We start from the raw sequence: 13,786 nt of genomic DNA on the forward strand, positions 1-13,786 counted from the left end.
CAGTGAAAATCTGTGGCTTTAAAAAGAAATGACAAGTAAACAGTAGGTTGAAAATAGTTAATGGTGAATCTTCTATGGATTCATTCCAAACCATTGTAGAAGAATAGGAAATCTCAAGAATGAGAAGTGTATCAGTGTCTGAAACTCCATTAAGTACCTTTTAAAAAAATACATTAGAAGTAGTTAAATTTGAGTTATGGTTTTAATTAATGAAAAATGATATGACCATAGAAGTTTATGATCTAACTTTTTCTAAGTTTTAACTTTTGAAGGCAAAAGTTTGAAGAGAACATGTTGAAAGAAATTTATTTATTCATCGAGACTAGCTAACTGCCTAGCTTCTGCATAGAATGGGGCTTTGTTCTCAACTAATGAATATAATTATCTCTAAGTTGCTAAAGGAGTTAGTTTTAATGTTTTCTTGACTGCAGTTTGAGAGAACTATGTATAGAGGTATTTGTAATTTTGGAGATTTACAGTTAGATTTTTTTTTTTGACCATCATTAGTTGTAACACAGCTTACCAGATTCTACTTCAGATTGTAACAAATTAGTGTTTTCTCAGTTTAGAAAGTGTTCTTCCCTGTAGTTACTCCATGCATGCTATTTATGAAGGCTCATTTTTCAGTCACTTAAAATTTGGTATTGATTCCTTAAATAAACAACTGAGCGGTGTCAGTTGACTAATTGAGAGCCAAGGAAAACCACTTGAAATTATTTGCTTTGTTTTTTAATTCACTATTGATGTTGGTTCCTGTGTCTTGATCTCTGAGCAGCAGTTCTCACCCACATGCTAATAGACTTAAGTTTCATTTAGTTTCTTTGGACAGATTTCTTCAACTGGTGCAAATATGATTTAGTTGACTTAATTGGTTTAAACAGCTTATGGGCCACTCAGAAACTTACTTGCTCATGCTTTATTTTTATTTTTGTGAAGAAATTCTGTGAGGAAACATTGTTATTTATTTTCTGAGTTTTTTTTAATGTTTTCCTGTGAGTTGATATTCTTATGGGTGCTTAGTCTGATAATGTCAGTTTACATTGTATTCTTTTAACATGGCTGTGATATCATTGTAAGATAAACACAGTGCTCTGCCGTCTAATTCCATAATAATCCTCACCTCATTATGCCTTTGAAGGATGATATATTAATTTCACTTTCCTTTTTTTCTTATTTTGACGTGGGTGTATGCTGGTTTCAGTGTGCCTAGTGTGATGATACATGTGGCTTTAAAAGTGCATTTGAATTACAACTGTGTTGCTGTGATTTGAAGTGCTCCAAGCAGCACTGTGAAGTGATGAGAGCACCACTTGTGGTTTCTGTCCCTACTCCTCAGCTCTTCAGTTGAAGTGAAAAAGAAGCCATAGACAGTATGTGAACAAACAAGCCGTGTTTCAGTAACATTTTACTTATGGACATTGAAGTTTGAATTTCATTTAATTGTCACATGTCATGAAATATTCTTGTTTTGATTTTATTTTTCAGCCATTTAAAAATGTTAAGAACTATTCATATCTCAAAGGCTGTACAAAAAGAGGCCATTGTCCAAATTTGGAATATGGACCATAGATTGCCAAACCCTGTTTTATAATACTAAAGATTTACTTACTAGAGGGATGTTTTAAAGTGACAATCATAAGTAAGGTATAATCTTCTGTTGTTAATATATAGAAACATGGACTATGTTTTTAAAGCAGCATAGGACAGATTTAACAAAGAGAAAAAATATATTTTCTCATCTGCATTGGGTGTAAAGGGAAGATATAAAGGTCTAAGGCTCAAACTGTAACTTGAAGATGGTCTCTTTAAATGGTCTCTTAGGCTGGAAGTAAAGAAAGGAAATTAAACATTCTGGAATGCAAGAGCTCAGGAATAGGTTTCCTGAATCCATGGTGGTTCTTCCCATTTTAAAATGTTTTTGAAAACTTACTTATGGCTTTGTTTTCAGATATCATCAGAGAGTCTTATATATTGACATTGATATCCATCATGGTGATGGCGTTGAAGAAGCTTTTTATACAACAGATCGTGTAATGACTGTATCATTCCATAAATATGGGGAGTACTTTCCTGGAACAGGAGACTTGAGGGTAAGACTGAATTCTATCTAAATAAATATGAGATTAACCTAGGAGGTTAGTAATCTTACACCTGAACTAATATTTTTCATGAGTAATTTGAAGCTTACATGAATAATTAAGTCATTTTATATACTATGACAGCTGTTAGAATTCACTTTTGCTGACATAAACAAAAATTTAATGAGAACTTAAATAATTTTCTTTTGCTGAGCTATTTTCTATGGTTGAATAAATATTTTTTTGAACATCCACAAAGCATGAAAGAGTTTTCTTGGTGTTCAGTTTGAATCTTCAGAACCTACTTGATGGTAGCCTGCATTGCTGTTGAATATAAAGATTGGTGGAATAAAATAATTGACTGAGTCTATTTAAGTTTCTTGTGCTGCCCTCCCTTTATGAGTGGTCTTTATTTAATAAGTCTAATTTTAATCTCTTTTTTCTTCAGGCTTCTGAAATTTTAATGTGTATGTTCACACACACATACATGCCCCTCTTTGGGGAGAGAAAGAGTATCAGCTTATCCTGCCTGTTACATTAAGTGCATCTATTTATGTTATATTTCTATTATCTTTCATTTGGTACTCTAGAAGAATTTTTTTGCTTCACTAGAGGTTTTGTGGGGGGGTGGTTTTGTTTTGTTTTTTTAACAAAATTCTAAGCATGTTGAAGTTTATTCAGAAATTTAAACAACGATTTTTAGTTTAGCCTGTATTATATGGGAGATTCCTTTTAGCATGGCATTCAACATTAGTTCTCAGCTGTTTTGTTAAAGTTAATTTTCAAATCTGTGGTTTGGACTTAGCTTAACAACCAGAAGTTTCGTGGCCTCGAAAGTGCTCTGCAGATGTGTGACTTTTCACTATTTGACCGCAAGGTGGTGCTCTTTCAGTAAAAGTTGATATGGTGAAAACTTTATTTACCTGTAAGTGGGTAGAAGGTCATTTGTTTTCATTTATATCAGTTTAAATTATATGGCTTTTAAAATAATTTATATTTTCAGTTCTTTCTTGCCAGTTAGCTCATTCAGTGCCTTTCCCCACTTGGTCTTATCTTGCAGACCAGTGGTTCTCAAAGAATGATCTAGCAGAATCATTATCACATGGGAACTTAGAAGAACATATTCTCAGACCCCCAAAACTCTGGGTGATTCTGTTCTGCACACTAGAGTTTGAGAACCACAGCTCTGTAAACTGGTAGAATTTATTTGTTTATAACCATTGTACCTTGGTAGAAATTAAAAGCTTTCCCAGCTTTAAGCTTAAAGATTGTGTCTTTGCAGTATAATTCTGATTTATCTCAAAAATGGCAAATGGAGTCCTCTGCTTTAACTTCTGACAGTTTTCTTAATGGTTGTTCGAAGTTGTTGGAAAATATTGGAGAATGTATGTTTTTAAAAGATCGAGAATGACCTTCAACATCTTTTCCTCATGTAAGATTTTATACTCCCTGTATGAAATGTCAAAACTTTTCCCCTTTGGATATTATAAAGGTGTCTTCAAAATTTAGGAAACTAAAATCAGTTATATGTGTAGTTGTATTTGAACTTTCATGAAACTCAGGTGTAATTTAATAAACATTACCTTTTCTACCTGATCATTCTAAATCAGAAAAGAAGGCTACAGTGAGCTTAGATCACTGTTAAAACTATGCTTGCATTTATTAGATCAGTAGTATCAATGGGAGAAAAAAATAAACGTGATAAAGTAGCAATTGTGGAAAAAAAAATGGGAGAGATAAAACTTGGTCCAAGAAGGGCCACAGTTCTGAGTTACTAGCCTTTCACTAGAGTGAGAAGTGCTGGCCAACTTTCTGTATTCAGAAATGTTCGTGTCAACATATATTTCAACTGTTTTTAGTGCAGAAGTATAGGGATTCACAATGCTTTATTTTGTCCACATTTGTATAGTTTGTATTTAGTTATATAAAACTTTTAGTTTTTTTAAGAAAAATTACGGAGATAAGTGTGTAATTCTACTCTTTTTTTCTTCATTGAAAGTTATAATAACTATATGATTACATGAAAGATAAGGGAAGAACTTCTATGAGTGTTAGTAATCCTAAAGATTCATATATATTGAGACATTATACAACTGATCCTCGAAGAATACGGTGGTTAGGGGTGCATATTCCTGTGCAGTGGAAAATCAGCATGTAACTTTGAATCCCCCAAATGTAAATACTAATAGTATTTGTTTGGAAGCCTTCATGATAACATACATAGTTAATTAACATGTATTTTGTATGTGTGTATCTACATATATTTTATACATTCATTATGTACCTCACCTTTTTTTTAAACTTTTTTTTATTGAGTTACAGTCATTTTGCAATGTTGTGTCAAATTCCAGTGTAGAGCACAATTTTTCAGTTATGCATGAGCATACATATATATTCATTCTCACAGTTTTTTCACTGTGAGCTACCGCAAGATCTTATATATATTTCCCTGTGCTATACAGTATAATCTTGTTTATCTATTCTACATATGCCCGTCAGTATCTACATATTTTGAACTCCCAGTCTATCCCTTCCCACCCCTCTCCCCCTTGGCAACCTTTGTATTCTATGTCTAAGAGTCTGTTTCTGTTTTGTATTTATGTTCTTTTTTTGTTTTAAGATTCCATGTATGAGTGATCTTACATGATATTTTTCTTTCTCTTTCTGGCTTACTTCACTTAGAATGACATTTTCCAGGAACATCCATGTTGCTGCAAGTGGCATTATGCTGTTGGTTTTTATGGCTGAATAGTTTTCCATTGTAATGATGTGCCTCACTTTTTTCTTAATTTTTAAAATATTTCTAGGCTATACAGTTCATCCAAAACTTTTTTCAAGTTGTTGCAAATCTCCAAAAATTTTTTCCAATACATTTATTGAAAGAAATCTGCATGCACGTGGACCCACAGTTCAAACCCTTGTTGTCAACTATAAATTAAAACACATAAGAATCAGTCACCCCTTATCCCTTGGTGCTGTAGTTAAAGCACTGTTTTGTATAAATGTCTCTACTATGCCTTCTAGGAATATATAGTTGACAAGGGTTTGAACTGCGTGGATCCACCTATACGTGGATTTTTTTCAATGAATAATTACTACAGTACTTGGTTGAATTGCATGTATATGTATATAAACATACACGTACATAGATATACACATGTATAACATACAAGTAAAATAAGTATATGTGTATTTTAAGTGTATATTTTATTTATGAAAAATTTCTTGGGTTAATATGATATGTAACTTCAGCTTGCCTTTAACTATGTTAAATTTCTTTTATCCCTAAAGTAATTATTATAGATTAACTAGAATTGGTTCTTTCCAGCTTTATAAGCAATCCATAAATGTTGAAATTTTTTTTATTCTGTATTCCCTTTCCCAACCTGTAAGATGAATTCAGGGTTGGATTTTGTTGCCTAGTCTTAATCTTTTGAAGATATTTTAATAATTAAATATGTCAAACTTTTTATTATGAAATATTCTCTAAGATCTATCTAACTGTATTTTAGGATATTGGTGCTGGAAAGGGCAAATACTATGCTGTCAATTTTCCAATGAGAGATGGAATAGATGATGAATCATATGGGCAGATATTTAAGCCTGTAAGTATTACTATTTTCAAAACTGAAAAGAAATTTTGAACTGTTTTTTAGAGATACTGACATTTGTTACCTTGTACATAGATTATCTCAAAAGTGATGGAGATGTATCAACCTAGTGCTGTGGTGTTACAGTGTGGTGCAGACTCACTGTCTGGCGATAGACTTGGTTGCTTCAATCTGACAGTCAAAGGTAAGCAATTTAAAGAGTGATTGATATTCCCAGAAATTTTTTTCTTCCCAAGAATTTCCCATAAAATTGTCATTGTAATTTTTTAACTGCTACTTTAGCACAGAACCCTGTGTTTTGTGATTTTTTTTGTCATATATATGTATGTATTTGGAGTAGATTTTTATGACTATAATTAATCTTGTTTCAGTAAATTAGGTCTTTTTTATTTTGTCAAACTTATGTATTACATTCATATATGAATAGTTTTATAAGCTTGTTGCAATCCCAACCAAGGCAGCTTTTATTTGTTTGTTTATTCCAGTTTTATTGAGATGTAATTGGCATACAGCACTGTATGAGCTTAAGGTATACAACATAATAATTTGACTACATACATCATGAAATGATCACCACAGTAGGTTTGGTGAGCATTCATCATCTCTGATAGATACATTAAAGAAACAGATGTTTAAAAAATGTATTTTTATTTGTGGTGAGAACTCTGAGGATTTACTCTGTTAACAACTTTCATTTATAACATACAGCACTGTTAGTTATCTTTATCATGTTGTACATTTCATCTCTAATACTTATTTATCTTGTAACTGGAAGTTTATACCTTTTAACTATACCTTCATCTAATCTTCCCTCTCTTGCCTCTGGTAACCATAAATCTGACCTTTTTTCCTGTGAGTTTGTTTGGTGTTTGTTTTTGGAGTATAGTTAACTTATAACATTGTTAGTTCCTGGTCCACAACACAGTGATTTGATATGGTATACATTTCAAAATGATCACCATGATAAGTCTAGTTGTCATCTGTCACCACACAAAGATATTACTATTGACTGTATTCTCCACGCCGTACATTTCATAACTGTGACTCGTGTATTTTGTAACTTAGTGTTTGTACCTCTTAATCTCCCTCATCTGTTTCTTTCCTCCCCTTTGGCAACCACCTGTTTGTATCTATGACTTTCTGTTTAGTTATATTTGTTCATTTGTTTTGGTTTTTTATATTCCCCATATTACACTTAGCATTAATTAACATTTTGGTTAATTTTTTTTTGGTGCTTACCTTTCTTTAAATAACATGCAGTCTGTTATTTTTAACTTTTAATTTAAACCTTGTATATTCACTTTCTATCGTGAAAGAAGAAGGATTTAGCTTACACCACTTTGTCCCCAACACACGCACACACCCTTCCCATATCTCCATTTTTACCATTTAAGTCTGGTATTTATACCAGAATTTTGGTTGTGGTATTCAGTGTTTATAGCATCGTCAACAGCATTAAAGCATGTTTCAGCTTTTCCAGTTTTCTTTTGTATAACTTGTTTCTCCTGTACAGTTTTTTCATTTCCTTACTTTTCTCCGTACTCAGTAATAAGCTACTAGTGTGTATAAATAGGTTCATATGTTCAAATGCATCAGGTATTCCATCAGTTTTACCTTCTTGAAGAATAGCCTTCTGAGTTGTTCCTGTTCAATGAATTTTCTCTTTAGACTTGGTAGAATGTAGGGCTGTTCTTGGCTTTTAAGTGTTGAAATCAACATATAATAGAGGTCCGGGCCAAAGTAAAAGATCACCATTATGGAATGAGCTTCTAGGGCATAACAGTAAATTTGAAATTTTATTTAGCAAGTTCTTAAAATTTATTATGTGTGGATCAGTAGTGACTTATCATGGATATTGTCCATGATTTTGGAGTTGTTTTCCTTGTGAACTTTTAGGTAACAGGTTGACGTTCTGCTTTGAGTTCTCTCATAAGATGTGAAGAGTTCTTAAACAGAACTTTTTCCAGAACAATTGCCTAAATGAAATTTAATAATTAAATACAGATATTAAAGGCTATTTAATTTAATGTTGTGATAACTCCTATATGAGGCAGCATTAGAATTATGGTATAATCAATTATTCTGCCTTTATTAAGTTGAACAATTTGAAATTATTTGCCCATTTTCTTGCTAGGTCAAAAGTGGCCAAACAGCAGCAGTTTAATATTGTTGACTTAATATGCTGATAACCGTCTGTTTCCTCACAATGGATATGTCATTTAAAGATCTATGTAATATACTCTTAAAATGTGTATTAACTTGCCAGTTTTCTTGTCTTAACTCTTTGAAAGTTCTTAATGCCTTTGTACTTAAAAGTAGTAGCTTTCATAATCATGAACTGTTGCAGTTTACTCTTGCTATAAACCTACATTATATTTCAACTGACTGATAGAATTTCAGCCATATAAAGTGTGTAAGGAGTTTGCAATCCCAAGTCTTAAACTTGATTCTAAGCTTTCTCTACTGCCAGCTTCAATTCATATTTCTCAGGTCTGCTAAAGTCAGTTTACCTCTTGTCCATCTCCATTCTATCTTCATTTATGTTGTTACTGTTATATGTTCTCCCAGTCTTCATTTTTATTGGTTTTAGCCTTTAAAAAGTTCCTTTATAATCATTTTTATGAGGTTTTGAGGTAAAAGGAAAGTAAATGTCTTTGCTTAGTTAGCTATCTTTAGTTGGAAGTCTTTAAGTTAACTTTTTGTTTATTTCATCTTTAAAAATACTCCAGTGGTTTTTATGTATTATAAGAAGCCTGCATTTTTCTAATTGCAGTAATAAAAAAATTGGGTTGTAAATCCTGTAGTGCAACTAGTGAAGAATACTTAATGAAAATATTCACAGTATAATTACATGAAGAAAATGTATCATTAAGCTGTTAAAAATTAACTCAAAAGAATTGGAAGGGAATACACAAAAACTGTCTTTGGACAGTAGAGTTTTAGGTAGTTTTTTCTTTGTGCTTTTTTGATTTTTCCAAATATTATTCAACACACGTAGATTTCTTCTATAATTGAAGGATTTTTTTCTTGCTTTAAACATTGACTTATATTCCTGAATGGTGATAATCTAAGAAATTACTGGTAACTTATAATTAATTATTGAACTATGACATCCAAGGGAAATTTTTTTTTATGTTAGGTTCACTTTATATTGACATTTCTACACAAAGAAATTTGTTAAAGTTGTTTTTAATAGTAATAGTTACTAATTTTATACTTTAGATAAGTTCAGAAAATTATCCATAATGCCACTACCTAAATATAACCTACAGTTAAAGTTGTATAGCATTACATAATTTTTCTGTTCATGTCTATGGAGGAAAGTGGTAACAAAATCAATTTAGATTAGATTGTGCTTAATGACTTATGTTTTCCCCCAGGTAACCTCATGTGAACCTAATATCTTCACATCACATTAATAAAAATGTGTTATATTTCTATTTTAATCTTACTATAGTTATATATTTGACTTTTCTATCAGAGACAGTTGGCTAGTATAGCCAGTTATGTCTTAACTGTGTTCCATACATCATTGTGTGAAAGGTGTGTGTTTAATAAAAAGTTGGTTTTTTAAATATTTAGAAAAGCCATTTTGGTTGAATAAAGTTTTGTTTCTATTTGTTATTTTTTTAAATTTATTTTTCAAACTGTTGAAATGTGTAAATTTGTTGTTACCCAAATCTTGTTTTGCCTTAGGTCATGCTAAATGTGTAGAAGTTGTAAAAACTTTCAATTTACCATTACTGATGCTTGGGGGAGGCGGATACACAATCCGTAATGTTGCTCGATGTTGGACATATGAGACTGCAGTTGCCCTTGATTGTGAGATTCCCAATGGTATGTGTTCTTACTTTGATGTCTTTTTTGGATGAACTGTCAATATATAGAAATAGATGGTTGGATGATTAGAGTGGATTCCAAAACCATGTAAATAGGAGAGAACTCAGTGAATTCACTTTGCATTCAGTTTTAAACATTTTCTCTGGAAGTATTTCATGACTTGAATCTGGATTTTAGGCTTGGATTTGTGTGAAAACTGAGCTTTTAATATGTAACTTTATTTGTTTTTAATAGAATTGCCATATAATGATTACTTTGAGTATTTTGGACCAGACTTCAAACTGCATATTAGTCCTTCAAATATGACAAACCAGAACACTCCAGAATATATGGAAAAGATAAAGTAAGACATCATTAAATTGATTTGATAAACATTTCATCTTAATATAACTTTAGGAGCCTTTAGACAGCCAAGTTCAGTAGGTCATTTTAGCTTTATACATTAAGGTGTTTCCTTTGTCATTGTCAAAAGCATTTGAAACCTTAAGATTATTGATTTCTTTAATTCTGTAAGATAATGGAAAATGTATGGGATTTCAAATATTTCCATTTTCTGTTAGTTAAAATGGATCGATTGATTGATGTTTAATGGAGATGGCCTGGATTGAATGCAAGACCTTGTGCGTGCTAAGCACGCACTCTGCCACTGAGCTATTTCCCTCCCCGCAAAGTAGTTTTAAATTGAAAGGGGCACTATAAATTTTATGCTTTCTTGTTTTACATGAAAGTAAAATTTATTTTCATTGAAACAGTTTGATAAACTTTATCTCCAAGAACAAAGTGTTTAGAGAGACATTGTAGAGCACAGGCCTGGTTTTGTGTTCTCTGTTTACTATGCACCAGCTCCATGACGTTTGGCAGGTTAATTTGCCTGTGTCTTAAATCTTCTTATCCATGGAATGGGGGATGGAATAGTATCTAAATTTTGAAGATTAAATGGGTTAATAACATGTAAAGTATCAGTGCTCGGTACATTTTTTTTTTTTTTAATTCATAGGTTAAGCTAGATAATGGTGCAATTTTTTGCTTAATGTTTCCTTTAACTTTTGAGGGGGAAGGTAATTAGGTTTGTTTGTTTGTTTGTCTGTTTGTTTTTTAATGGAAGTACTGGGGATTGAACCCAGGACCTTGTACATGCTAAGCACACAGTCTACCACTGGGCTATACCCTCCCCCACTCCTTTTACATTTAAAAGGAACTTCAAAATAATTTTTTCTAATAACTGTGCATGTTGTAATTTAGACAGCGTTTATTTGAAAATTTACGCATGTTACCTCATGCACCTGGCGTCCAAATGCAAGCTATTCCAGAGGATGCAGTTCATGAAGACAGTGGTGATGAAGATGGAGAAGATCCAGACAAGAGAATTTCTAGTAAGATAGTGCCTTGATGTGTATTCCGTTACATTTTTCTGGTTTGTTAAAAGAACACTACAGGTTGAAGGTTTTGGTGGCCCAGGAATTTCATTACGGGTCATGTTTCATGAGCACGTGGTTATTACCGCCTTTTTTCCCATTTTTGATCTTACTTAGATTTAATTTTCTATGTCTTAAAGCCTTATTTGAGTATCAGTGATTTTAGTTTTTATGAGTTGATCAAGAGTTTCCACAAACTAACCAGTTATATAGAGTGAGTTGAATAACATATTAAGAATTTGTTTGATTCTGCAGTCTCTTAATTCCACTTCATATGCTTTGTAGATTTATAGCATAAGGGTATGCTATCATGGTATAGTAACATACTTGGTATTAATGGTATTTTTTATTTTCTCTACTTCCCCTCTCAGCTCTGAAATAAAAAGTTAATTTGTATATGTATACTTCCTGTTAGGAAAACACAATTTTTTTCCTCCAAATTTTTTTTTTTTAAATAAGATCCCCAAATGTTTCTTTAAATTATTTCTTCCAGGATTAAAAGCTAAATTTTCAGTGTTTAGCAAACCATGCATTCAGTTTCTAACCCTAAAATCATTTAGCTTCTGCAATCCTATACTTTTAGTGTGGTAACTGGCTAGTTCATTTGTACATGAGTGCACTATATCAGTTATAAAACCTGTGACTGCTTTTTTCAAAAGTTTAAAAAATCTTTACTGTATCAGTTCGAGCGTCAGACAAACGGATAGCCTGTGATGAAGAATTCTCAGATTCTGAGGATGAAGGAGAAGGAGGTCGTAGAAATGTGGCTGATCATAAGAAAGGAGCAAAGAAGGCTAGAATCGAAGAAGACAAGAAGGAAACGGAGGACAAAAAAGCAGGTCGGGTTTATTTTTTGATAAATATGTTTTAATTGTAAGATTTTAAAAGTGAGCTTCAGTGCAATATTTTTTTTTTTTTTTTTTTTTGAGATCCTGAACTCAGTTACACAAGTCAATACTTGCGCAGGGTGGGTGTGCTAAATAGGTGACTTTTTTCCCCCATGTAAGTGATGCTTAAATATCTTTTATTTAGAGCCCTCTAAATGTTACTAGTCACATTTACTTTTTAAATATTGGCAGCCTTACTGTTATCTTTTGGTGACATAGGCTTAAAATAGTGAACGTTGCTCTGTGATATAGATGGGATAAGAAAGAGGACAAAGTGGGTCTAGATCCGTTTGTGGCCTGTGAGCAGAGGTGGAAGTCTAAGGTGATGTTTAACTACTGTAGGTTTATTTGATGGGAATAAAACACAAAAGAAGACTCACATTATCCAGCTTTAGAACAGTTTCACCATTTTGAAAAGACTCAGAGAATAGACTGTTCAGAAATTGTTTAAAGGAAACATGAAAACTGTGGAAAGATAGGAAGTGATTTGGGAGCTGGGTTAGGAAGGCGCTATTACTTCTGATATCTTTAAAAATGGTATGTCAGTTTGTTGAGAAAATAGATGCCTGAAGGGTATTGAGTTTGCTACTCTTTTATCTGAGTTCCAGAGCGCTTAGACATACTTCTGTCTCTTTGTTTATTTAACATATCATATTATAACACCTCATTAAAGGATTTTTATATATCTCCCTGCTAGGTAGAGCTGCTCATGGCTAGAGAATGCAATGTCTTAAATATCTGTATTCTCAGCACTTGGTACATTTCCTGATGGATACTTGATACCTGTATGCAAGTGATGGTAATGGTCATGGGTTTTAGTTGACCTGTTAATTTTGATCTTATAGCAAGTGGAAAACGATTCAGAGGTGCTGCTCCAGCATCCTGTTCCTATCACATTGAAGTTATGTGAGCAAGCTGGGTCTCATGTTCCTTTTTACTAGAGAGTTAGGAATCCGTAGCATATCTGACACATCTAGTTTTGTTCTTGTTCATGGACTGACTCCTCTGTTAGGCTACTGTTCTCTGTCTACCATTTTATAATTTTAACTTCCTAATGTATTACAATGATGGCTCCAGTCTGCTCTTGTGTATTGATTGACATCCAGAAATCCCAGCTATGATTGAGGTAAGAAGGACTTAGTTTTAGCTGCAAGATTTTTCTAGTATTTTTCTTTTCTCTTGCTGTCAGTATATCTTCTTGTCTGTTTTTTTGTTTGTTTGTTTGTTTTCCTTTTTGGTGTTTCTTCTTATTTTTAAATGTTTACCTTTTCTGTGCTTTTTCTTCCAAATGGGGAAGTGGGTGCACTAGGGTGCTTATCTTTCTTTGCTATTTTTCTAAAAACGAGAGTACCTTTTGATCTGGCTTAATGGCCTAGTGATAGATTAATCTCACAGTATTTAGCTCCTAAATACTTTTGTTGCTGATAATAATTGATACTTAATTTTTTTTTTAATTTGGTAATGAAATTCTTCTTATAGGTCTTGCATTTGTTAGAATCTTGCAGCCTGCAGATAAAAGAAGTATTACCACAGAAAACATTTTTTAAAATCTATAATTCGGAACCTGAAGTTAGGTGCATTTCTTTTCTCTTCCTTTCTCCCTTTCTCTCTTCCTTTTTCCCGTTTGGCACTTTGAGTTATTTAAGTTTGCATATCCAAAATTAAGCCAGAGCTGAAACAAATGTCATAATAGCCATATTGCCATGTGTTTGTATTATAATCATTGCTTCACGACTTTGGTTCATTTGCTCTTTAAAGAAAAAGTTCATTCAGCACATTTGGGCTAATTTGTTTTAGTGATCTTGAGTGTAAAGTATTACTCCTACTATTTCATTAATTTTTATTGAAATGGTAGTTTTCAGTACTTACATAGTCAGGGTTAAAAACTAATGGTACATAAGCAATAGAATATAGCCTCTGCTGTGTCTCTGGGCTCATCTAATTTCTTCCCCCTT

General features: G+C 32.5%; 1 protein-coding gene across 1 annotated transcript in view; it reads left to right on the forward strand.

Annotated features, from left to right (window-relative positions):
* HDAC2 (histone deacetylase 2) overlaps nucleotides 1-13,786 on the forward strand; it is a 28,920-nt gene that overhangs the window by 13,509 nt on the left and 1,625 nt on the right. Inside the window, exons 6-12 of the mRNA XM_074368468.1 lie at nucleotides 1,949-2,090; nucleotides 5,591-5,683; nucleotides 5,765-5,873; nucleotides 9,386-9,526; nucleotides 9,764-9,872; nucleotides 10,772-10,902; nucleotides 11,628-11,783. Coding sequence (XP_074224569.1) covers nucleotides 1,949-2,090; nucleotides 5,591-5,683; nucleotides 5,765-5,873; nucleotides 9,386-9,526; nucleotides 9,764-9,872; nucleotides 10,772-10,902; nucleotides 11,628-11,783 — 881 coding nt within the window. The remainder of the gene's footprint in view (nucleotides 1-1,948; nucleotides 2,091-5,590; nucleotides 5,684-5,764; nucleotides 5,874-9,385; nucleotides 9,527-9,763; nucleotides 9,873-10,771; nucleotides 10,903-11,627; nucleotides 11,784-13,786) is intronic.

This window comes from Camelus bactrianus, chromosome 8, assembly GCF_048773025.1.
Source record: "Camelus bactrianus isolate YW-2024 breed Bactrian camel chromosome 8, ASM4877302v1, whole genome shotgun sequence".
Lineage (NCBI taxonomy): Eukaryota > Metazoa > Chordata > Mammalia > Artiodactyla > Camelidae > Camelus > Camelus bactrianus.